The following is a 25094-nucleotide window of genomic DNA, read 5'->3' as shown; positions in this document are numbered from 1 at the left end:
CTGTCCCTGAGTTTGTGAGGCACATGAATAACCCGTGACTGATTTCTCTGGTGACGGTGATGACGTCCTCTCTGTGGGTGCTGCCCCGCGCGGGGCAGTGCTGTCCCACGCGGGGTGCTGTCCCACGCGGGGCGGGGTGCTGTCCCACGCGGGGTGCTGTCCCATGCGGGGCGGTGCTGTCCCACGCGGGGTGCTTTCCCATGCGGGGCGGTGCTTTCCCACGCGGGGTGCTGTCCCATGCGGGGCGGTGCTGTCCCACGCGGGGCGGTGCTTTCCCACGCGGGGTGCTGTCCCACGCGGGGTGCTGTCCCACGCGGTGCTGTCGTGTGTCTTTAACACGGGGGGCGTATGACCCGCCACAGAATCCCCAGTGCGCATGCGCCAGTGGCACAGCAACACTTCGGGCCGCGGCGCAGCGCAGGAGGAGGACTGTGCTCGCTTTTGGGCACAAACACAGGTAATTAACACGGGTCTTTCTTTTCAGGACAGCTTTGCTTTGCTACAAACGCGTTAAACACCGGTAACACCCATAATACCGGTGAGTGAGGACTGCGTGAGGTTCTTAGTTTACGTTTTCGCTCATCATGAACACAAATCACACCCGAAACGAAAAAGAGGAGCGCGTACGAACCATCCGCGCTTGTCACTTCACAGCTGCTGCCATGGTTACACCTCTTAAAAACTCTTACATATGACACTCGAGGACCTCGCTGCGGCGGCGGTCCCGTGTTTGTGTTCGTTATTCCCTCTGATCTATTTCCAGGAGCGGGACGAAGAATTCCCGTAACAGACACGTGAAGCAAAGTCGCCATTGGTCAAGGGCGAGTGACATGTTTGCGACCCTTTGTCAAACACAAACGCATCATTCAGGCCGAAGGATTCAGCCTGATTCATATGATTTACTCACTTTTAATAGTACGCGAGCAGTCATTGTTGTAAAAGCACACGTTACCTGTCCGTTACTTTGTCTATTTACTTTTCTTTTTCGACAGTTTCTGGGTCTATTTTTTTTTTTTTTTTTTAATTATATATACCTCAATTGATTTAAATATTCACATACTAATATTGTGTTTCGTTTGTAGTTCACCCCAAAACAACTGTCCTGCCCGCACCATGGGGAGTGGTGAGTGACTTTTTATTTTTCTTGTTAATTACTATGAAAAGTAGCAGGACACAGTAGTCAAATCTCCAAAGAAAACACCCTTCGGCGTCTTTCCACCTCTTGTATCAGGTGTTTTCTTTGTATTCCACTCAGAGGATTTCAGCATTTCAAGTTTCTTGTCCAGTTCCCACAGATTAGTTCGGGGTTTTAATTGATTTTGTTTGTCCTTTGCTACGTCATGTGATATTCTGGTGACACAGATGAAAAGCCACACATTACTAGTTTACTAAGTACTCGTGACTGTGACATGAGGAACCACAATGCTGCTCTGTTAACTTGTTTTGCCCTCCTTTTGTGTTGTTTTGGTGCTTTTCTTTTCATGGAGAATGTATAAACGTTTCATTATTGTTTAATTGTTATTCACCGTCACACACAGGGTTTTTACACTCCATTGTCAAACACATTAAGTACAGACTTAATGTGTTTTCCTTCTCCTCTTGCCTCTTGTCCATAGTGTTCTTGCCAGCGGATGCGGCGCATTCGGTGCTGCGCCGACTGCGCAGGGCCAACTCCATATTTGAAGAAATTAAGCAGGGGAACATTCAGAGAGAGTGCCGCGAGGAGACCTGCACCTACGAGGAGGCGCGCGAGGCTTTTGAGAACGACGAAAAGACGGTGAGGATTGTTGTTTTAAAAAAAAAGCTCAGGTAAAAACATCATTAAAAGGATTTGGGCTCCATTGTCTTGAGTGGAATGTGGGCGTTCTCAGAAAGTGATGATTATCAGCAGGAAGAACAAGCCAGTGTGTTCAGGGCTATGGGAGTGAGGGGGGTATTTATAAAAGTATTGTGAGGCGGATTCACACACATGGACGCACACAAACATGTAGCTACTTTTGTTTCCCTTTTGTGCCACCTAATTCCAGAGTTCAGTCCATGGAGTGCAATGTTTTGTGTTTTTCTGATTGCAATTCAGGTTGAAGATTGATTTAATTTTGTGTGTGTCGACTTTAGAGGCGTTTCTGGGAAGAGTACGTGCAGGAGAGCAACCCGTCCGGTGGGCTGGACTCGGTCGGAGTGGTCAAGTCCCTGTACTTAATCGTGCCGCTGCTGCTGGTGGTTCTGATCATCGCCATCATTTCCATCACCGTCTGGCGCTGCCACTTTCGCAAGCATCCGCAGCGCAGTCCAAGCCTGGGACACTCCCACCACGATCACGTCCTGTCGGTGGTCTCCATGGACGCTTGGGGGCGAAACTATCCTCACGGTGACCAATCAGAACTGAGCATCCACAGCAGCCCAGCTCACGGCGGGTCAGAGCCCACCACGTACAGAGGCAGCGCTGCGGACCCCCCGCCGTCTTATGAGGAAGCGGTGGGTCACACGGATGTGCAGATAGAGACTGAGCTGCCCCCGCAGTACGACGACATCGTCAACACCAGCACCGCATACGTCATCAGCAGCCAAGGGAAGTAAAGGTCTTATTAGCTGTGGACTCCCCTCACTCCGGGTGCATCACCAGCCAACCCAACTTGCTAAATGGTTTAAAGTACTAATATGTTTGTTGGAGCCATTCCTGGATTTGCACTAACCTTTTATTAGTGTGGTCATTTGATACCAAGAGTTATGAGGTTCATAGGTTCTTTCTATTTAGCAAATGGTTGAACTCGGTATAAATACTGTTGCATGTGACAAAATAGGTTTGATTGCCATAGGTCTGCAATAATTATATGCAATTAGAAGATGCATTGTTGTTGGGCAGTGCCAAATGCTTTATACTAAATCAAGTGAGATTTACTGTTACATTTTTAAAGGCTTAAAAAACTCGTAAAGATTATTCTTATGTCTAGTTAGTGCATTTGATACAAAGTCCTCAAAACAACTAATGCAACAGCTTATCTAAACCTTTGTTGTTACAACGTAATGTGAAATGTATATACTTTGTGAATCTATGCAGCCGAGTAGTTGTGCTTGGAGCTGTTCATGATAATGACCTGTTGGTTGCTTGCGATGGCGATCAGCGAGCCGAACTGTGAAGTCCCTCTAGTGTCTCCCTCCTAGAGTTAATGTGACTAGAACTGGGAACAGAATCACATTAACTACAAAAACTCTTACTTCTGTCCACACTAACTGCACTAAAGGTGGAAGGTTTAATGACAAGAAAAAGTGATGAAGGAAAATGCAAGGGAAAGGCTGCTTCACAGGTGATGTGAATGAGAGCGTAATATTTATTCCTTACGAAGACCGTTTAACTTGTATAATCAAATTGTATATAAAATGGGTTATGTATGAATGCAAAGTACATTTACTGCATGTGAATGCAGTAAATGCATACTAATGAATTGGATTCTCTTGCACTTTCTGTTGCAGCTCAGTTGAGTAATGAAACACAGGATGTCCCTGCTTGTTTATGCAATAATGCTGCATAAAGTCCTACAACCAGATACCTTTGCCTAACTTACACTGACACACTGCACACCAGCACTGCTTTAGTTTAGACTTTATCTGTGAGGATTCTCAACCTCAGCACTTGACACATTCTTGACAGACTTCTATAATTACTGGTAAATGTACTGTTATTTACATTTCTACAATGCCTTATATTTAATGTTATAAAACTAATGCAAAGACTATGATTTAATATTGTGTTGAAGCTTGATATATTTGTTCCGAATAAACATTTCACTTTTGTAAACAACTTCTGGCTCAAACTCCAAGGGCAACACACCATCCAAACCATCATACTGTACATAATTTCCCTTTTAATGTTTTAGCATCAATGTCATGGTGCACATTGGCTCACAGACAAACATGTAAAATCACCATTACAAATGAAAACATTTGCAGTTCAAGGTGATTTTAATTAACATGCAATGGACTTTCATAGTAAAACATCAGCAACAAACAGAACAAAACTAAATAATTAATATTAGCAATTGTGTATTATTTGTTGTTTAGTAACAAATCAGAAATACTTTACAACAATATGGATAATTTATACTATCTTATATGAACATAGAGCAACACAAATATTTCACAGTGGTAAAAAAGTGTTTATTATTATTGTTTTTCCTACACCCACTCCCTTGGGTTTCGTAAAACCTCCAGCATTTCAGCCTCTCGGGTCCCTTTGGCAGGCTCGTGCATGTACTCCCACCTGAGGATGAAGACATGTTACCATGCAACACAGGAGCCACATTCAGGCCACACAAAAGCAAACACAGGGTGGACTTACCTGGCAGTGAGAGGAAGGGACATAAGGATGCTCTCTATCCTAGAGCCTGGAGTGGCCAGACCAAACTTCACACCTCTGTCATACACCAGATTAAATTCCACATATCTGAAGATGGATACAAAACAGTTCTTGATAACACAACCCTTACTTGTACCACAATGAGTATTTCAGCTTTGGATGTGAACAGCAGTAAGCAGCAGAGGCAGTAAAGACTACTGTAGTATATTGTAGTTTATTGCACACGTTTAACGGCAGTATAAGGAATTATATAATAGCTAGCACAAAAGTAATAGTGCCGCCAATACGATTAATTATATTTTATTATTTATTATTAATTATATATATATATTTAGATTATACGATACAACTTCTGAAGCGTGATTATTTACTATACTACCTAACGTTTTTTTTTATAATTTGAACAAAGTTTGCAAATGATTCATTTTAATTATTTCACAAATTAATAAATAACAATAAAATATAAAATGATTTACCAAACTGGCTTGACATTGTATTTCATAATTGTGTGCCTTCATAGTTGATGGAAATGTGCAGTTTCCCAGCACAAACCGTTCTGTGCTAGTAAACGTCACATTCAGGTGACGACTGATGAATTTGATAAACACATTTCCACACATTTCTGTCATATGTTTCTCTTGTCAGGGAAGCCTTCCAGACTGAATCAAACATGTAAGTTAACACTTTCATTTTGACAGCTCTAATAAATATACATGATGAAGAGTACAATATGAACGAAATGACACACTGGGTAAACTCTGCTCACCTTCCTCGACGCACTTGCTGCCAGTCTTTCTCTTCTTGTGTAAAAGAGTCGTTCATGTGTTTGCGAACAATGGGCAGATAACAAGGCACCACAGTACGGGCACAGCTCTTTACAAAGCTGAACACCTCCTCTTGACTGGGCGAATCCAAGTCGTCGAAGAAGATTCCTCCAAGACCCCGAGTCTCTCCTCTGTGCCGTATATAGAAGTATCTGTCACACCTGAAAACAACAGTAAAAATAAGCCTTTAGAATAGAGACCACAATAATGCTTACAATACAACATTTAGATTAGTTTGGTCAGATAACTGCCAAAGCAACACACCCATTCCCTTCAAATTCATTTGTAACAGATTAATTTACGAGTTTAACGGCTTTTCTGCAACTGAGGAGATTCTGGCTTGTCTTTCTTATCTCCGTCTCACAGTTAGGATACACCCTTAAAACAGTAGCCCTAAAGGGAAAGGACGGAAGTGCTTTATGTTTTCAATTCAACACTATACCATTTTTTGAAGTCGGTGTAATGCTGCGAATGGTGTTTATCACAAGCGTCCTTCAAGGTTTTGTGGAAATGAAAGGCGTCTTCTTTGTTGACGTAAACTGGAGTTAGGTCAGTGCCTCCTCCAAACCACCACTGCTTGGAGCCTTGCAGCAAACACAGACAAGAGAGACGCAAAACAAAGGTCGGCATTCAACGTGCACAATGGAGCGACCGAAGCACCATCTCAACTATGAACACGTCTACTCACCATCTTCCTCTTCAACCTCAAAGTATCTGTAGTTAAAGTGTACCGTGGGGATGTGGGGGTTTTTGGGGTGGATCACAGAGCTCACGCCCATGGCAACAAAGGGCAATTTACCTAGGAAATAACACATTTTATTACATGTCAAGCATCAGTGTTACAGCCTCGACTTACCGTCTTTGCCTTTGAGGACTTTCCCCCTGCTCCTCATCTGACGGGCTGCTTCTTCTGTCAGGTTTCCAGACACCACTGAGACATTGACTCCAGCTTTCTCAAACGCGTTCCCGTCCTGCATCACACAGCTGATTCCTCCACCACCTGAACAACACAAACAGGCCCAAGAAGGGGTTAAGTCTGGAGCTGACCTGATTCTGTCAAAAATGCCACGTCGTTTACCTTCTTTCCTTTCCCAGCGGTCCACCTTAAACTTGCCACCGTCCACCTCCTCCAGAGCTTTACAAAATTCAGCCTGTGTCTCCATGATCAGCATCTCCATCCTGGTGCGCATCTCATCCTTTCTTCTCTGCAGCACGTTCACGTCGGTCACTGGTGGGGACATGAAGCCTTTGCATCTCTTCAGGATGTCCCCCTCCTGTGGGATGTCCCCCTCCTGTGGGACAGGGACGATACTCGTTGCCATCTCAGCCCGTGGGAAGTGGCTTGTGTTGGCTACAAGACCCGCGACAGCCGCAGACACCACTGCGGCTCCGCTGAGCGTCAAAGCTCTCCTCCAGACTCTGCTGGCCGCTGATTTGCCCGCGGTCCCATGGGACATGAGCCGAACACCAGTGCCCCTGGTAAACCATCCCGTTCCCGGAAGCACCGCGCACTGCAGCGCACCTGAACCATGTCCTGAACATGCTCCGCTCCTGACGTGAGCGGTGCTCCGCCGCGTCGCGGCCCGAGCAGTTTGGCAAAGGACAAAAGTGGCCATGAGTAAACACTAAACTCACACTAAAGTCACACTAAAGTCACAGTGTGGCGCAGACGCGCGGTGACACAGACCAATCCGTTTGATCAACTGATCAAAACATTACAAGAAGTTGCCTACGTGCTGCATTCGAGTGCCCACAAGAGGCGTGTAGCACGGCGCGTGTTGCGCTTGCTCTTTGGCCGTGAGAGATGCATCTTGGGAAATGTAGTCATATTTTTTTCACTCGTTCTTTTTGTTTCATATCCAAGCTGAAATGGTAAAACTACATTACCCGCAAAGAGCTGCAATGAAACGCCCCGCCGAAGGGCTGTCAAACAATCATCTCATGTAATAACATATTATAAATTATAATAATATTAGCGCCGTAAAGAAAAGCTAGATACTTGACTTATACACATATGTAGACACAGATTTTAATAAAGTATTTTAGTAATAATCGTTAATATTATACATCTATGGTAATAATAGGTAATATTTTGTCAGCGGCAACACGTAAGAATAAATGTAGTTACTGATTTCCTGCACTGACAGCATTGCCTGGATGCACATAAACACGACCTGCTGAAGTTGTACTAATGCGCATGCGCGGAGACTAAAACGTGTTGTGGATCTCCATGACGACGGAGCTCATAAACCCTCCGTGGGACCAGAGTGGATTAAAGTCTCCGGCGCTGTCTCTGAGTAAATGTGGGGCAGTGGTGTGGGAATAACGAGGACTCAAGGCCCGTTTGGACATTCTATTTCAGCACTTTTAATTCAAAGAGATCTCAACGACGCACAGTGACTTGTAAGTGGTCTCATAGCTTAGAAATGAAACAAAAATGGCTTTCTTTTACACTTATGGCAGTATTATCTCAATTAATTAATATGTCTGTTGTATTTGGTAATTCATGTTGCCTTTATGTTCAATATCTGTCCGCCAAAGAGCAATATAAGAGCCAACGAAAAGCTTCAGCCAGATATAACGTTTAATAAATGTGTGCACAATGTCTGCTTTTCATCTCTCCTTGTTCAGTGGTGGAGGATGAATGAAGTGGTTTGCCCAAAGTCACAAGAGGAGTACGAGGATGACTTTGAGAAGGACTTGGACTGGCTTATCGGTGAGGAGAGCCGGAGTGAGGATCAGGTAAAGCCTCTGGTGCATTATGTCCTGTTTTGGGTGTTTCTCATTTTCTCAATTGACCAGGGCTCCTCTACATTTAATCTACATGGTGGTAGTGTTGCCTCAGCCTCTGACCCTGCCCTGGGAAAGCATGACCGTGTGAGTAGTGTTGAGTTACCCGATCTGCTGCCAGGGTTCATTTTGAGCCAAAAATAAATAGAAAAGTATAATTTCTCAATCTTAAATTTAGTGAAATGATTATTTTTAGTTTGTGTCTTGTGTTAGTCATCCTAATTTAGTTGGATGAATCATTAATAGGTTTAGACTATAGCGTTGCTTTATGGGACAGGCACAGACTTGTTCCTTTGATATTTTTTGGTTGCTCTTGCTTTGAAAAGTGGAGCCCGGAGTTTACACCTCCCATTTTATCATTTTTTTTGTTCAGTTTTTATGAGTTGACAAAAATATCTACACTTTTAGTTGACAGAATGATCAACTTTTAATCAAATTTTAGTCGACAAGAAATTGTAGTCATCGTTTTGGTCATTGTGATGTACTTTTTATTCATTTTTAATCCGATTTCAGTCAGCAAATAGTGGCCAAAACTATGACAATAATATCCTAGTAACAGTCTGCTGCGTCATACTACCCACTCTGTTGACATGAAGTGACATACTTTCACTGGGCTATGGCTGGATGCAATATTGATGAACAGGCTTACACATGTCTGTCCTCTTACTAGCGTATTATCTGATTGACTACTCATTCAACTATGAAACCCGAACACTCTTTTACTCCACTCACAGGGGCCAAACTATGAAGACATCGAGGCGGAGATAGACAAAGAACTGGAAGAGGAACTTACGCACAAAGTGAAACACAAGGACATGAAACCGAAGGAGGGGAGGAGAGATAACAAAATACTTGAGTTAGACGATGATGAGAGGTGGCCTTCACCTATGGACCCTCTCGACTACGACTCGGACAGAGACAGCCCCAATAAATCCTCAGGCCCGGTTCCCCCTCCGCCAGAGACTGACGAACAGACGGAGGAGGAGAAGAAGTACATATTGGAGAAAATACAACAAGCAAACCGGGAGCTTCAGGACCAAGAAGCTCCAGACATGACGCGACGAAGGCGGCTGCATTTCAAAGAGACACTGGTCGATTTGGTGGTACCTCCCATGCAGTTTGAGAACGACACGGAGGGCAATGAAGAGTTGGAAGGTCAAAATAACAGTAATGGTGACAATACCAAGGACACGCAAGCGGAGAGCGAAGTGTCGGGAAAGTTATCTGATCTAAAGCTGTCACCACGAGAGGACCGACTGTCAAGTGCAGGTCTGAGAATGACTGGGGACGGCAATGAAGGAGGTATGGCGGAGAAAGAGGGGAAAGAGGGGAGAGTGCTTATTGAAAAGGACGGAAAGTTTGATCTGGTCAGTATACGAGAAGTAGAGAGTCAAATGCTTCTTCCTCCCATTTTAAGCAGCGACAGCACACATTCTCTGTCAAGCATCTCCAGTAAGAAACACTCGGCCTCGGCTTCTCCTCGCTCGTTTGCAGATGATAAAATGTGCACGCCCAAGCCTCCCTCACAGCCGCGGGTTAGGCCCAGCTCAGCCAGTCACAGTCTGAGAACAAGCCAGGGGCGAGGAATCAAGCGGCGAGTCCAGTCTGCTACTGGGATGCCCTACCAGAGCACGTACATGCTGTCGCAGCAGCAGAAGGAGATGCTGCTCAGACTCCAGGAGAAAAAGGAGAGACTCGCCAGAGAGGTGAGACGGGTGTGGGGGGGTAATTAAAGTACGCCTTGCCGATCACTCATTAGTGCAAGATATGCTGAGTTTTGTTTTGTTTTTTATTGCCATGACTCAGGCAGAGGAGAAAAAACGGGAGGAAGAAGAGCAGAAGAGACTAGAAAATGAGCTGGCCTTCAAAGCCTGGCTCATGAGGAAAAGAGAGCAGATTGTGGGGGAAAAACGAGTGCAACGGGCACAGGAAATGGAGAGGATGAATTGTAAGGTATGTGTTTGTGTGCTCCTAATCATTATTTATGATTTTTCTTTTATTTTTTATGTTAAATAAACATGAAGTATAATGCACATCTAACAATCTAAAGCTACAACATGTCAGGATGTATTACAGTTTCACTAATATATGTTTAAAACTCTTCAGAAAGACACAGTTGACTCCGAAGAGGCCTTCAGGCACTGGCTACAGAGAAAACAGGTGCAGCAGAAGAAAGAGAAGCAGCTGGTGGAGCTGAAGAAGCTGGAGGAGGACACTGGTTACCTTCTGCGCAGTAAAGAAGACTGTGAGCAGGCCTTCAGACGGTAAGGTTCAGGTTGCTCTTCCATTGAACACGCTTTGTATGTATTTATGGTTTAAATCATTTCCTCTGTGGTGTTGGTTTTCAGGTGGCTCAGGAGGAAGCGTTTAGAGAAGCAGGCGGAGCAGCAGGCAGCTCGGGAACGCTCTCGGAGGTTAGTGTTTGAGGAGAGACAAGCTCGCCGACTGAAGGACCTCATGTGCACTGTCAATGATGCCAAGCCATTTAGATTCAATGAACAGTTGTCGTACCACTTCTAAACCAGCAGCTTGTGTCTTCAAAGAAACACTTTTTAAATACTTAAAACGTAACAAGAAAACAAACAGATGATGACCGGAAGGAAAAGAAAATTTATAGTTCAAAGTAAACGTCCCACTTTGTCCAAAGTCTGTCCAAAATGTATCCTTTTTAAATAGAGTATGAATGCGCTTTGTTCCATCTTATGTGTGTCATTTAAAATGTCAGTCCAGTCCTTGATTGTTGGAGCGGGGAAGAAGGACACTTTCCTGCTGCCAAATGTATGCTCCAAAGGTTGTTCTGAAATTGAGTGAGCGATGTTAAAAACAGTATGGAGCGCTTAGTCAATCTCAGTCCAATATTTCTGACGGTCCCAGAAGGATCATGGTGGGCCTCCTGCCAACCACAGTTTCTGCAGAAGCCAATATTTCCCTGTGAACGGTGCACACATTGACATGGTGTTATAAAACAATGTGGTATATTGGTCCAAAATAATTATTTCAATTATTTTCAGGATTTGTGATACTCCATTGAGATTCTTCATTTGTCAAAATAAATATTCCTTCTCTTTCCCATTTATTTTAAATGTATTTAGTAGAAAACGTCTCAGTTGTAGTCATCTGGACTCAAAAAAAACAAAAAGTTTCGACTCTCATCCAAGAGTCATTCTCAGTCTGCGAATCCAGACCAGGAACTCGATCTTATTCTGTGGTGGGCCCTTCTAATCAACCGAAACTTACACCTCTTTGTTTTCTATCAACTAGCCTCTTGTCGACAGAATAGAATAAATATCTGAGTTCCCGGTCTGGATTCTCAGATTGAGAATGACTCTTGGATCAGAGTCAAAACGAGTCCAGATGTCTACAACTGAACCTTTCACTACAATGGAACACTCCTGGACGAATGAGGGACACGTATTTAGTAGAATGGCTGTCCAGATTATTAATGCATTTATATAGATACGAGTCCCTTTTGAAAGTTCTGCACCTTAATAAAGATTTAAATCAGAGGGTTAAAATGGTCAGCGTTACTTTGTTTAATTTCTTGGTTGTGATAACTCCTTATATATAAATATCTGTATAAGTCACGTTTCTCTAAGTCAAAGGATTCTTTTAACTTAACTCCTTTAAAGCTTTTCATTTTGATTTTCTTTTACAATCTGGTAAAGAATATTATGTACACCTTCTGTTATTCTGTTATTAAATCTTATGTTGGTGCTGTTTGGTACAAAACCCGGATCAAAAGACAATCAGGTTTAACATTTTTGTGGGATTCTCCACTTCCTCCAACCGTTTGTCATCTGTCAGTCAGGCCAATATTTCTCCATTGAGCTTCATATTCTGGGTCACAGGTCGTCATGTCAAAGCGACAGGTTTAAAACAGTCCTCAGGGAACATGGCATTGAAATACTACATTAGTTTCCCTCCCAAAAGATTTTGTTTCATTGGGTTTTAATGTTTTTTAATGAAGGTCTTGCACTTGTTGTATGTTTCCAGATGTCAACACTTATATGTGGGGATGATTTTCATCCCAGTTGAGGCTAATGCACTTTATCAGAAATGCTGTATTTCATCAAGTTAAACTGAAGTTTAAAAGAGGGTCCACTTCAGCAATGTGACTGTAATTACTTTAATGTATTTTTACATACTTATGTACACTGTATGTTAAATAAAACATGATGCCACAAAATATAGATGTATACTATTTATTTGCATGTACACATACATAATGTGTGCGCTACAGCATTTTATCATTAAATAACAAAACAATAAAAGTGGCCAACATCTTGCAAAATGAATCAACAGAAACCCATTGAGCACAAATAAAATAAAATAAAGATTTACAGTGCATGACTCTGCAAGAACATTATTATTAAGAAATAAAATACATATTCCTTGAAACAGGAATGATTGGCATTTGCTTTTATGAAAAAGCTCCTCATATTACTTCCAACAGTTACATCTGTAGCAGTCTAAAACATATAAATAAACACCAACTCTCAGTGTACAGGTAAACCAGTATTTCTGTGCCCTGAGGCATTTTCTCCAAGAATAACAAATAAAGTAAATAAGAACATTTCAGAGTGCATTCAATGTTCAGCAACAGAGGGATTTTTCAAACAGTGCACTAGCTAAATGTGAATTAGTGAAAAAACATACAAAAATGTAAATGTGTGTTATCATTAACATAGAAAACAAATCAGTATATTACTGAAGCTGTACTGACCAGACATTGTAATTGAAATCATGTTTATATTCACAGTATAGTGAGTTTAACTATACAACAATTAAACAATGTGTATTTATGTGGACACAAAAAAACTCAAGTACTGGTGTGTGGCATCACACAAAAGGTCATTAATAATATAATACACATTTACACTTATTACAAAAATAGACATGTTCTTACTTAAAGGACATTAAATAAATATTAAAATAGATAAAGTCATTTAGTGAGGAGAAGCAAACATTGCAGTTGTTTGTCTAGAGTTCATCTTTAGGGTTGATGTTGAGACTTTGTGCCCACACTGACTGTGTGTCCAACCCTTGGATCACCTCATCAGCCTGCAGTCTTTCCTGTGAGGAAAAGTATGAAGAGTTACACCTGATACAGGACTTATTGTATTGTACTTTGAAGAATGAAGTTGATGTCTCTTACTAGTTCTCTGAAAAGAGGGTCCATGGTGAACCATAAGGCCACTGCACACCTCTGCCCATTGGTCACTGCCTTCACACCGTGTGGATTCTCTCCTCCAGATGAAAAACCCACCATCCGACCACACTTGGGCTTCACTGAGGCCTGGAGCGACAGGAGCTTTTATTCTTGTTTTTCAGTTTTTATTTATAGGATTTCCTCTTAATTGTCTGCGTCCTAAAGTGCAGTTAGTGGAAAATGTATGTGGCAGAGCCAAATGCCCCTTCTGACATAAGTCAAATCTGAATCAACTGGCAAAAATATTACACTGGCTGGTTAAAAGAGAATTCTGTTATAAGATAAACAATTACCGTGACTGTTTTGGCATCCATTTCTGTGAAAATGAACTCTCCCCCATCAAAATCTCCATTCAGATACAGTAATGCGCTAAAAAGTGAGAAATTGTAAGTTCTGTTAAGATCAAACTAAACATCTTTCGGTGTGTAATGAGCCTCTTCTCTGTCTCACCTGTAGTCTCTGTAGGTGTAAGCCGGCGGCTCCTTCCAGCACTCGTTGGCTTCAGGATCCAGCAGGCAGTTGTCCGCATGAATAGGATGGCTCAGGTCATTCCTGTGATCTTGCTGACCTAAACATTTACAAAGCAATGTCCATTATATAGCAATTCATATGTCCAGTAGAAAATGTGAACCTGATCCCTGACAGTGACCTGTGATGGCAGTGCGACACACTAAATGTGTGTATGAGAAATGCAGAGTAGAGTTGAGCAGAAAGTAGGACTCAATGATTCGTCTCGCTCGTTCGCTGACCTCGTAAAAGAGTCGAGCGCTTCTGATAGGTACTCTGCCCTCGTATCCGTACTGAAGACACAAAAGCACACACAGTTGTAAAGTTGTAACAGTAACACATGTTTTACACCTTTGTATGAATGTACCTGTAGAGTTTTAAGTACTGAAGCTCCCTCAAACTTCTCATTCGGAGTGTGTGGTGACATCCGTCCTCTGTAACCATCTCCAGCCATTGTGACAGACTGTGGAACAAATCAACAAATTAGAAACAACATAAACTTACAAAAACTATTTTATAATCCCTAAAAATATTACATGTGCCAAATGTCTGAGCTCGGAACACTCTTCCTCAGATATGACACTGTCCAAAAGCACTCTCTGAGATCCATTCAAAGCAGCAGAGTTCTTCACCAGGCGCACGCTGTCGTACACCAGGGGCCCACCTGGACACACAAGAGACTTTCAAAGCCACATGTTGAGGGTCTCACACTCGGGGCCAGCAGAGAGAGCCTCACCTTCTTGCTTTTGTAAAACAACTGAAGAGATATTCTTTTTGTCTGAAATAGGAACATAGTCCATCCCACCACCAGTACCAGAGGGGATTCTGCAACAAGACAGAAAACAACATAGGATTATTATTAGTAGTAGTAGTTTATCTAAAAGGGACAAAACAGACGCCACATATAGAACAGTAACCAATGCCATGTCCATAGGCCATCGAGCCAAATGACCTGTTCCCTGACATTAAACAGACAAAAGCAGTCACATATAGACATACAACATGCAGCACAGTAGGACATATTTATTAAATACACACAATGGCTTTAGTGTTCACAGGCTTGATTTAATTTCAGCCACTGCTTCACGTTGCAGTTAAACTGGTTCAGATCTTTTACAGTGAGCAAAAGTTAAGCTGGTCTACATTATGACAAATGATTTACTTACATAATACTTTATCAAATACAATGGTGAAAAGAAATGACGTACAGAAGTAAAAATACTGTACTGCACAATACTAAGTAAGAGTTAGAAAAAAAAAAGGTAGCTGTAATTTTTTAACAAGATTCAAAAGTAATTTTCTTTACAGTTTGAGACCTGAAATCATAGTTTCCCAAACAATAATAATGGTGAGAAATATTCAGTCAGTTGTTTCTGTTGAACAAAATCAGAAAGATTTTTTACTTAAGACCAATTCAATTCAATTCAATTCAATTAAATTCAATTATTCTTGTAACGCCCAAAACCACAACAGTAGTTTAACAGATTAAACAATGTAATTAAAAGATCACTCCTTTCACTTTTTCCTCCAAAAGTACTTTTTACCTGATTATTTATTTGCTCCTGTGTATCTGTACTTTTACTTAACTAAGAACATTGAGTACTTCTTCCACAATTCTTCTGTATCTACCTCTGTAGCTACCTGCGTTGCACCAATGAAATTTCCCCATGTGGGACAATAAAGGGATATCTTATCTTATCTTATCTTATCTTACAACAGAATACATACGAAAAAGGAACACACTTGTTTTAAAGTGATGTCACTTACCTGTTTGAGTCATCTCTTCCACCGGTGCCACGCCAATAACTCTGCCAATAAAAGTGATGAAAATTAGAAAAGTCAAAACTGAAATGTTAACAATCTCTGCATAAAGCACCAAGAAGACAAAGCAGCAGCAGATCATTCAAACACACTGTCATGTCAAGTCATGTCCAGCAGGTGTCACTGTTGGCCCAAAGACTGGCCTTGCCTTTATGAAACACCTGTTACTCTGCCTGTGGTCAGTGACAGTGAAGGCACACCCAAAAGGAGATCTGCTTTACATCATCCACATGCTCTGTAGACATGTAACAAGTGCTCAGAAATGTCTTTGTTTTTCCGGCCAAATATAGCCCCGCCGACACATTTTTACATGTTTTTTTAATTAACTTGCTCAGGCAGACAGTGACGATTTGTGCTACTCACCCCTTCTGTAAACTCAGCTCCCATGATTTCACTGCCCATTAGAAGCAGCTCTAGTTCCTGTTTGTGTCTCCTGAGGTACCAAGCAGCTTCCTGTAAAACTCCCCAAAATAACAACATTACTAATAATGTATTGTGCAATAAAATGTGTACTTCTCCACCCATTTCTTCACCGCGTTTACAAAAAGGCCTGGCCATGAAATGTTGAGATACTTATGTGGGCATTGTGACATGTGGGTTGTGAAATGCAGGATTCTTTGGCACAGAGTTCAGTGTGTCCCTTATACAACGAAGAGCAGCTCAACGCTCTGGCGCTGGATACTTCTGAGCTACTAAAATACATAAACGTAGTCTGGTACTATGGTTCATGGTCAGAAAAATGTAAGCTATAAGTGAATGAAAACACATGATTTAGAAAGTCGTCTTTCCCTCACATGTTTGTACGGACGAGCCACTCTGTACTATATAATCAGGACCAGATTTTCCACAAAAAAGGTGGGATTTAAACAAAGCGCGTTCTGATCGGCTTCAAAGGCACAAATTCAACCCGGCAGTAAGACGTGACGAACTAAAACCTTAATTAAGATAAGATAAGATATTGAGCCTGGCATCAACAGAAGGGGTCAAGGGGAGGGAAAAGTAGTGAGAAAGTCGGGATGAAAACAACACATCGCTGTAAACAGACTGGGAAACCTTTAGAAGGAACTTGTGCCAAACAGTGAGTAGAAACTTCAGCCAAAATATACAGCTAAAGCTTTGTACAGAGAGCTAGAAACAGACTTTGACAGGTAAAATAATGTTGGTATGAATGTCAAGCTCAGCCCTAATCACTGCCACCTTTTAAATGTATACAGTACATGAATAAATGAAATAACGTTGCGATTTTTTGGTATGTCGGAGACGATTTGGTTAAGACAACAAACTCTTTAAATGACAAAGAAATGCAGGTCAAGTAGAGGTGAGCAGTATATTCAAATGTAGATACAATCGTGAATGTTGTTTTGAAGCTAAATCAAGTATATTGTTTATAAAGTGATGTTTTTAAACTTTGAAATGAGTGAATACGGTGATATTTCTGCATTTTTGTGATGAATTAAACCGACATGTCACATTTAACTGATAATTAATCCTCAACTAATATGTTTAAAGACATGTTTTAACCTTAGATTGTACATGTCAGTCCATGGTTTTAACTGTTGGATTGACATAATACTGTATGAATATTGTTATTAGGATATTAAATTAAAAAACAAGGTTATCATTCATTTTTTTGTCAATATTACATCATGTGGAATGCTGTTGCCAGTTGGTTGCATACAATAACACTCCCGTAATGATCCAGGTCCTTCACAACCACAGTTTACACCATAATCTGCTATTTTATAGAAAAGCCAGCCTGCACTAAGCACTTTCATGGTTCCTCATTTTAAAAGACCTCTCACCTCTCGTGGCTTTGCGTCGCCTTCCAGCACTTCCCTGTAGTACTCCACATTTTCGGTCATAAACTCCTCTCCTTCGTGGAACAAAAGGTAGGTCAGGGCACACTGCAGGGCCTCCTCCAGCCATTCCACTGGTGAAATGAAATCAAACGCACACATTTGAAAAGCTAAAACACAATGGAATACTACAGTCATTAAAGTACAAAATACACAGTAGGATATTTGAGACCGGCAGTGGCATTCGGAACCGTAAAGATCTGCTAGACACCACAAACCTCATCTTTATTGTCTTGTAAAGGCTCAGGGCTGACTCAAGGTTTCCTGCACCCACTGTAAAAGCAGTTACATTTTCAGCTCTGTTTCCAGGTCGACAATTGCCAGGAGAGTTTTGTCGAGCAGAGAAGTTTTGCTTAATATGCATTATACATATATATTTTGTTTTGGAAAATGTGCAAAACCGGGAGAATAAGCAAATGCCTTTGTTTTCTCCAGTTAACAAGTATTTGCATTTTCCAGCTCTCATTCTCATTAATTAAACGAATATTAAAAGCTTGTGTGTGTGTGTTTTTGAACAGTTCTTTCCATATATAGACTGACAAATACTATTGATGGTTTCCAGCAAATGGAAAAATGTCTTTAGAAAAACTCACTGGCTCTTTGTTACGCTAAAGCCTCATCAGTCATTAAGAGTATGATCTGATAATCTGACATCTTTATCGCACAATGTCTTTCAGTACTTGTTGTACTGGCAGCGGCTTTTCCTTAAATAAACTTTAAGTGCATAACACATAAGACTTGCGTGACACACCCAAAGGAGTAGAAATCTGGGAGACGAATACTTTTAAATGTATTTAGTTACTGAATTAAAATGTATTTTGTAGCGTATTCCATAACTTGGTCTAATCAGAGTACTGTTTCTTGAATACTTTTATGTTGTAAGTTCACATTAAAAACACAGCATAGGATTAAAGCTGTTTTTTGCTTTTGTTTCACTGTTTGTTCTGCATTTATTTATAAGATAACATAAATCAGAGAAGGGAAAATGCACATGCACTCACTATAAGAACTGCTTTTTCGATTTCTCTCACCAATTCAGTGCATTTTGAAGCCTACATTTCATGATCAAACACCACAATAGTCTGTAATCCTAAATGTAGCTATATCCGAACTCCACCAAAAGTAACTATACCGGACACATTAGCCCAAAAATAGAATTCCATATTTTCAGTACATGTTTTCAGTTACTTTCCAACACTGTGTTTAACTAAAATAAATGAAACGCAGGGCTCACTCTGGTAGTAGGCAAATTGCAGGTAGTCGTAGTGGAGGGGCAGGTAGTTCTCCATCGGTGAGAGGCGTCCGGGTCGAGTGGCCAAGTCTCTCACGCACTCATGTTCACAGTGCAACACCTGAGTGAAGTGGTCTGAGGAGAAACACGCACATGACGTAGAAGAGGTTATTTACTGCGCTGCAGCTGGAGGAAAAAAGCCGGTCATTCATCATAAAGGCGTCTTATAGTGCGCAGTAATTCCTTGGCACCATAGTCTGGTCAGCGAGTGTTACAATAATATGGAAAATTGTACTGAGAATCCAGCCATGCGTGTTTCTGTTGAGGAGGCCGTGGAGATGAAACGAGTGAGCTGGTGTTGTTTATTATCGGGGCGAGTCCTGTGCGATGTCCCGGGACGGTGCAGTAAATGCCCTGTTTGTTGATTTGTTGAGTGATTTTTACAGTGTGCAATATTTCTTATTTTCCGTCTCAAGCCAACACAAGAGATGACAACATGCAAGGCTTTGGAGCATGTATTTACAATGAAGTTACCCTAAACCAGATGCAACTTGACTCGTAAAATATTATGAGGTGTTTCTCTGATTTCAACGGTCTCCAAGGCATTACAAGAGACAATTTACAATCAAGGCAGTTCGTGTGGAATAAATCTCACGTAAAACATAGTTTAATCACAAGTTAACATAAGCATACATAGACTTTCACGCTCGGCTCTAGAGTGGTGCAATGTAAAATAATCTTTCTGATTATATGTTCAACAAAGTAGGGCCCGAAGCCTATTATTTTCTTTACAAGCTCCCTGAAAGTGGCTGCTGCATGCATAAGTCTCAGCTGAACAAATACATCAGCAAAAACGCAGTGTTGATTCACTCGCATTCATCTGCAGTAATTGGCGTCTTGGGTTTTCAGTATCACCTCTTGATTTGCAGGAATTGTCTATGGTGATTATGGCCGGGCGATGTGACAATAAAAATGGTATCACAATCTGTGTCACCATCTTTTCCCCTCATATTGATCAATTCATTAATAACAATGCTTTTGCTATTAATTTGCTGGACATAAACGATACAGACTTTTAATAATAAAGAACAAAAACGGTCAAATTCCCTCCTCTAACATTAGAACTCTGCTCCAAACCATGTGCTTTTACTAACAGATGATTGGCTGTGGACCTTTCGATAAAAAGATCACTGACGTTGACCTTGATCACCGACGATGACCTTGATCACCATTAAAACGTGATTATTTTCACAGCTGTAAAGGTGCTTTTAAAAATTCCTTTTTCCATGACATTGGTGTTGGAAGCGGTCGAAACTTGACAGTAAACTCCCAACAGTATAGAAAAGTTCTTTAAATCTACATTTAGGTTACAATAGTTACTAGAAACGTAAAATTCCTCACTAGCACCCACTGAAGCTATAGATGTTGGCAGAATAGTGCAGCGCTTACGAGAAAACTCCTTCAAGGAATTGAATAATGGGAAATAAAATCACACATGCTCCGCTAAGCGCCTTTAAAGTTGGATTGGAAATCTACTCCAGCTGTTATAAACAACCATGCACGTAAACAAAGCTGTTTCTCATAGTTAAAAGTGCAGTGCTATTGTTAATCATTGCTCCGATGTCGCAATAAACACAGCGAACATCCCGTCTTTGTTATTTTGTACTTTCTACACAAATGCGATTTATAAAAGGAAGATGAAACCAAGCATGCGTTATTGCTCCCCCATCAGACAAAGAGCTTCCATCCAAACGTCACATGGTCCTGTGTCTACATTTGGTAACATTTTTCAGACGCTGGGGGCGGAGCTGTGGTGCGTCCATGGGCCACGCCGCCGAGTCTCACCTGACACCAGCTCGAGGAGGCTGTAGCGATAGCGCAGGTGATCGTGGTTCTCGAACTTCTGCGGCCCCTGGCACAGAGCCCGGCACTCCACGTCCGCCTTGAAGTACTCCACCAGAGCCTCTTCGAACAGGACCACGGCGGCCTCGTAGTCTCCTTTGTCGTACAACGTCACGGCGTCGGTGAAGTAACGCTGAAGGCAGAAAGACGCAGGGAAAACATACTTATAATATCACTGACAAGATCACAGTAAAGGATGATACTGACGACCACTTTATTCCATTATAACTCTAGAATGAAAATCACGATAAAATAAATGAAATAAATTAAAACTCAACGTATAAGCAAGTTGATATTTGCAACTAATGTTGACCCGTAGAATCGATTGTTCCTTCTATATTCATTGAACGAGAGTTGATATGGTTGTAATCATGACATCGTGAAGCATTTATGTGTTCCATGTTAGTCATTTATATCACAGACACACTGCTTATAGGGCTGCGACCGGTTAATTGATTCAGCGCATAAATAAAATCAATTATTGAAATAATTGTCAACAAATCGATCGAATAATCGTTAGGTTCCAGAACACGGCATGAGCTGAGAAAAAAAACGTTTTAAGACTCAAGTTGAGTCGTAAATACATGAAAATGATGCGGAAAAGGTGTCAATTTAGTGTATTTGATGAAAAACTCTAACCAGGATCCTCGCATTCTTCACTTCAGCTTCATCTGGGCCAAATTTAGTCCAAATCTTTTCATCACGTTCAAAACAACTGATTAATCGAAAGAATAATGGCAGAATCACCGTTGGTTGCAGCTTTAGCCTCTGAAGTGTCGGACTTTTATGAACACAGCACATGTCAAACTAAAGCAGCTCATTAAATCATTTACGGCCCCACTGACGCAGCAGCGGTGATGATCTGTTTGGAATAAACTGAAGAAGGTGGAACGTTAATTCAGACCAGCTGTGACGGGGAGAAGCACTTTTAACAGTAAAATGAGAATGGATACATTAAATATTATGGTAAAAAGATTGCTCGGAATGCAACGCTTTAGCAACATGGAGATTTTGTCCAAATAACAAGTTTTATTAGATTATTTAAGACGTTTCAGTGCTGGAACGTCTGGCACTGAACCAGAGATGTACTGCTGCTTTTTCCTTCCTCTGAACGCCTCAAATGTCTTTCCAGTCATAAACAGCCAGAGCCTTTATCACAAGGGCAATTATGACACAATGACTACTGCCCCCATCTGTCTCTTCTTACACGAAGAGGGAAAAAACGTCTTCTGTCGAGGCACACGATAATAACATCTGATTCCAGTTTGTTCCCGTTTTGTGTTTTGTACCTGATGCACGCGCGCCTCTCTGTCCACAAAGTGCTCCGGCCGCACGCCCCGCTGGTCTTTGTACTGCTCCAGGTCCTGTCCCATCTCCACGTGCTCGGGGTTGGCCTGGAAATACGTGTGCGCTGCGGCCGCCGCTTTGTCCGGCATCTTCAACTGGACACAGAAGAGGAGAGGGACATTTAGACCTTTAGAGGACAGAGGGGTAAGAAACGTCGAAACGACATGACTTTAATCCACATAAAACACGCTCTTAATTTCCCTCGTCGAGACGTCAAATGAGGAAAATGTTTAGTCTAGTTCCTCCAAAAATATGAAAACGATGAGGCTTTGCAGACGCTGTTCTGACACATGGAAAACTCACGTTGCCGAATTCGACAAAAACGTAACTTTCCATTGGTTTGTTCGGTAGATTTACTGGTTGCCGCGTGTGACAGGTTTGAGACACTTAGCAACATTCTGTTCTTTTATACATCCTCCTCTTATACCAAGAACTGTCTCTATCAAACTTAAACGAGATGAGGCCAGAGAACAAACCACGACCATTTATCACTTTCATGAAACGGGAAAGTGGAGTGGATTCTAAGAAGAGACACTAAAAACAAAAAGTGCTCGTGATATAACGCAGGCCCAGCGTGTTTGGACATTAGACAGGCCAAAAGGCAGCAGCTGTCACATGTCACGGAGTGTGCTCGTGCTCAAATCTAAAGGAAATCTCACAACGGGATTGTACTAGAGCCACTCAATGCATCAACGGGACATTTTAGCTTCAGAACTGAATTACAGCACGTAAACGAACTGCCTTCTATGTCCGAGGACGAAACGAGCTCTGATGTGATTAGATATTTGATTGCGGAGGTTTCTAAATGGTGTATTGAACGTGGCAAATGGGAGTAGAAGCCATGAATCCTGACATTTCATAACACTGCGGCCGAGATTCAGATAACGCTCACGAAATCCTTCTGAAGAACTTAACCAGGACGAGTCTGGAGCGCACGGAGCCGCAGAGAGGAGATTGTGATCAGTCTCAGGTCTCGACATGGACAGGTATTCTCATTACGGTGAGCCACGATGGCTTCTCCTCAGCGCATACCTCTGCAAAATACTGAGAAACGGGCCATGGCGGTACTATGTTCGGCTAATGTGAGCGTGTACTGTACTTTGATGTTTGATGTTTGATGGGATGAGCCGTCTTCCCTCTTCTTACACGAGAGGGAATAATAATAAGAGAAGTGTCAGTGGGATACAACAGTCGGTCCTTGCAACGTGTATGCGGTTTCGGGAGAAATAGGGCACTTTGATGAGGGAAACAAATGTTCAAATTTAATGAAGTAGTCCTGTCTTAAACAAGTCAACGCCCTACAAAGTGGTGAATGTAGATTGTTATTAGATGGCCAAACAAAGTAAAATATCCAGGACTCTATCCTCAAAATAAGCTCAAACATTAGACATGAGGCTACATTATCACTTTGGGGGTAAACTACTTTTCATGTTTGGGGGTGGTGACGGCCAACGATTCTTACATTGGGGGTCGTGGTTGAAAAAGGTTGAGATCCACTGAACTAAATCATAAAACATGTTCAATGATTAACTGACATCAGAGCTAAATGCTAATGGATTTAAAGTCTTTATAACAAAAATTCTAAGCAACTATTTCGAATTTTCAGGGTAGGAATTTCAGTTTGTGTGATTTTCTATTAGAAAGAATAGGGAAAAAATGCAAATTTCGCACCTCAAAATTGTATTTGATTAAACAAAAAAAAAGTATAATGTTTAAGCTGCAGTTAAATTTAAAAACTACAGTAAAACCTAAAAATCAGGATTCTACCTTCATCAAAAAGCAAAGTGTTTATTATAATCTTCTATTAATCTATCTATATCATGCAAAATCTCTTGTATCCATTGCCAAAACCAAGTCAAGTTTTCATATTTTGTGACATTCAGAGGTTAATTCCAATTTGCCCAGTGAAGTCACATTGTGTTCCACTTCACTTTTACCTCCAGTTGCTTCAATTGTGACATTTACAATGGATTTTTAAGCTTATAATGTCAAAACAAAAAAGGCCCAGAACCGCAATGGAAACATGTATCTTGTTGTGGCTACACATGGACATTCTTCTAATTCACGGGTAATAGCTCTACTTTTAAGCCAGGAAACTATGATACATGAAAAATGAACAATACACTTTAAAAAGGTTGTGGCTTGATAATGATAAATAATGTATGGAGCCACAAGGATCTCGATTCCAACTGGTAAAACTACTAATGTGGCTTCTGGCTGGAGTTGGCATCTTTAGCACCAGAAACGATCCTGAGGTTTCAGAGCCGGAACAAGATCCTCTAACTTTAATTCAGCTGCAAAGGTATAAGTCTGACTCTATGATGTTTAGCTCTAACTTTAGATCCAGCCGACAGGGACAGATGAAACAGCACACCGGTGGAGGAAACCAAGTAAAACTAAATGTGATCTGAAGACCACCCCCACTACTTCATGACCCACAGTGGCCCTTTATCCCAGCCTGATTTATTCCAGTTGTCATTTGGAGGAAGGGGGGAATTCCTGCTCTCAACAAAGACAGCTGTGGTCAACAAACTATTGTCCGGAGCCCAGATGCCCACTACAAAGAAAACCACTGATCCTGATCCACTATTCTTCTGTTACAATTGTGAACTTTTGTCATGTTTGTGCTGTTACAATTCTGTTTCCACCCCAGTTTTGGTACAAAGGAAAATACATGACACTAAGATAATACCGCAAAGATATTTACAATTACATACTTTTTTTTACAAAAATAATAGTATTGTCTTTATTGGGGATGTATGCAACTCTCGCTGTAAACAATATTTCCACGGTACAATTGTGAGTCTAACATTGCACATATGCTTCCTTTTCCCTTTAAATGCCTTGACAAGCCTTCGGTGTGAATCACTTCTGTCGTATTCCAAAGAATTTTGATATAAAAGTGTTTAATATCATTGTTATTTGTCATGTTGTCTGCGCTATATGGAGCAAAGGATCATGGTCTATGTAGTTCCCTGTGTTTGTTGTTTTAGCTGTAATTGCACCAAAACAATGCATTTAAGCAAAGAAGCTTATTATTCTCTACATTGTGACAGCTCACGATATTATTGTGAGGCGTTTGGCAATACAATATCTCAATATTTTTGTTATTGTTACATCTTTACTCTTACTGTCTGGTCTAATGTAGAAGAGGTCAACTTTGTCCTATTCATATGGATTTGACCAGTGTTGATACTTAATCTATTTTACTCTTAGTATTAATTATTATAGTATAGATTTTTTGAAAACCCTA

General features: G+C 41.3%; 4 protein-coding genes across 5 annotated transcripts in view; 2 read left to right on the top strand and 2 right to left on the bottom strand.

Annotated features, from left to right (window-relative positions):
• Positions 1–355: 355 nt before the first annotated feature.
• On the top strand, positions 356–3799 carry prrg1 (proline rich Gla (G-carboxyglutamic acid) 1). The gene is made up of 4 exons (XM_072438157.1): positions 356–457; positions 1083–1123; positions 1617–1777; positions 2116–3799. The coding sequence occupies exons 2-4, from the start codon at positions 1114–1116 to the stop codon at positions 2575–2577; spliced, it is 633 nt and encodes a 210-aa protein (XP_072294258.1). The 5' UTR covers positions 356–457; positions 1083–1113; the 3' UTR covers positions 2578–3799.
• A 334-nt stretch (positions 3800–4133) lies between these two features.
• On the bottom strand, positions 4134–6833 carry cpox (coproporphyrinogen oxidase). The gene is made up of 7 exons (XM_072438156.1): positions 6257–6833; positions 6035–6178; positions 5867–5977; positions 5621–5762; positions 5121–5339; positions 4337–4441; positions 4134–4258 (listed from the first exon to the last, which is right to left on the bottom strand). The coding sequence occupies exons 1-7, from the start codon at positions 6792–6794 to the stop codon at positions 4174–4176; spliced, it is 1344 nt and encodes a 447-aa protein (XP_072294257.1). The 5' UTR covers positions 6795–6833; the 3' UTR covers positions 4134–4173.
• A 566-nt stretch (positions 6834–7399) lies between these two features.
• Positions 7400–10504, top strand: ccdc181 (coiled-coil domain containing 181). 2 transcript variants are annotated; one of them, XM_072439321.1, is made up of 7 exons: positions 7400–7581; positions 7810–7920; positions 7981–8055; positions 8703–9674; positions 9775–9921; positions 10075–10232; positions 10317–10504. In XM_072439321.1, the coding sequence occupies exons 2-7, from the start codon at positions 7819–7821 to the stop codon at positions 10486–10488; spliced, it is 1626 nt and encodes a 541-aa protein (XP_072295422.1). In that variant the 5' UTR covers positions 7400–7581; positions 7810–7818; the 3' UTR covers positions 10489–10504. The 2 variants fall into 2 exon arrangements, with proteins under 2 accessions (XP_072295422.1, XP_072295423.1); XM_072439322.1 differs by lacking the exon at positions 7981–8055 and having other exon boundaries at positions 7409–7581.
• Positions 10505–12154: 1650 nt separating this feature from the next.
• Positions 12155–25094, bottom strand: part of p3h2 (prolyl 3-hydroxylase 2) — a 43502-nt gene continuing 30562 nt past the window's right edge. Inside the window, exons 2-15 of the mRNA XM_072438327.1 lie at positions 21784–21936; positions 20438–20627; positions 18596–18727; positions 17308–17435; positions 15869–15958; positions 15452–15492; positions 14421–14509; positions 14221–14348; positions 14052–14147; positions 13827–13977; positions 13628–13745; positions 13471–13546; positions 13124–13264; positions 12155–13041 (exon numbers count right to left, since the gene is read on the bottom strand). Of these exons, the coding sequence (XP_072294428.1) occupies positions 12949–13041; positions 13124–13264; positions 13471–13546; positions 13628–13745; positions 13827–13977; positions 14052–14147; positions 14221–14348; positions 14421–14509; positions 15452–15492; positions 15869–15958; positions 17308–17435; positions 18596–18727; positions 20438–20627; positions 21784–21936 (1626 nt within the window). The 3' untranslated portion in view covers positions 12155–12948. The remainder of the gene's footprint in view (positions 13042–13123; positions 13265–13470; positions 13547–13627; positions 13746–13826; positions 13978–14051; positions 14148–14220; positions 14349–14420; positions 14510–15451; positions 15493–15868; positions 15959–17307; positions 17436–18595; positions 18728–20437; positions 20628–21783; positions 21937–25094) is intronic.

Source organism: Eucyclogobius newberryi, unplaced genomic scaffold (genome assembly GCF_026437365.1).
Source record: "Eucyclogobius newberryi isolate DKJ021-1_F unplaced genomic scaffold, fEucNew1.0.hap1 SCAF_9, whole genome shotgun sequence".
Taxonomy (NCBI): Eukaryota; Metazoa; Chordata; class Actinopteri; order Gobiiformes; family Gobiidae; genus Eucyclogobius; species Eucyclogobius newberryi.
This window is presented reverse-complemented; position numbering and strand designations above follow the sequence as displayed.

Coding starts and splice junctions, on each gene's coding strand:
- ccdc181 (XM_072439321.1), top strand. CDS start 7,819: ATGAATGAAGTGGTTTGCCCAAAGTCACAAGAGGAGTACGAGGATGAC. Junction 9,675..9,774: donor AGGAGAGACTCGCCAGAGAG/GTGAGACGGGTG, acceptor GCCATGACTCAG/GCAGAGGAGAAAAAACGGGA. Junction 10,233..10,316: donor TGTGAGCAGGCCTTCAGACG/GTAAGGTTCAGG, acceptor GTTGGTTTTCAG/GTGGCTCAGGAGGAAGCGTT.
- cpox (XM_072438156.1), bottom strand. CDS start 6,794: ATGGCCACTTTTGTCCTTTGCCAAACTGCTCGGGCCGCGACGCGGCGG. Junction 6,179..6,256: donor CCGCTGGGAAAGGAAAGAAG/GTAAACGACGTG, acceptor TGTGTTGTTCAG/GTGGTGGAGGAATCAGCTGT. Junction 5,978..6,034: donor AGTCCTCAAAGGCAAAGACG/GTAAGTCGAGGC, acceptor GTTATTTCCTAG/GTAAATTGCCCTTTGTTGCC.
- prrg1 (XM_072438157.1), top strand. Junction 1,778..2,115: donor TTGAGAACGACGAAAAGACG/GTGAGGATTGTT, acceptor TGTCGACTTTAG/AGGCGTTTCTGGGAAGAGTA.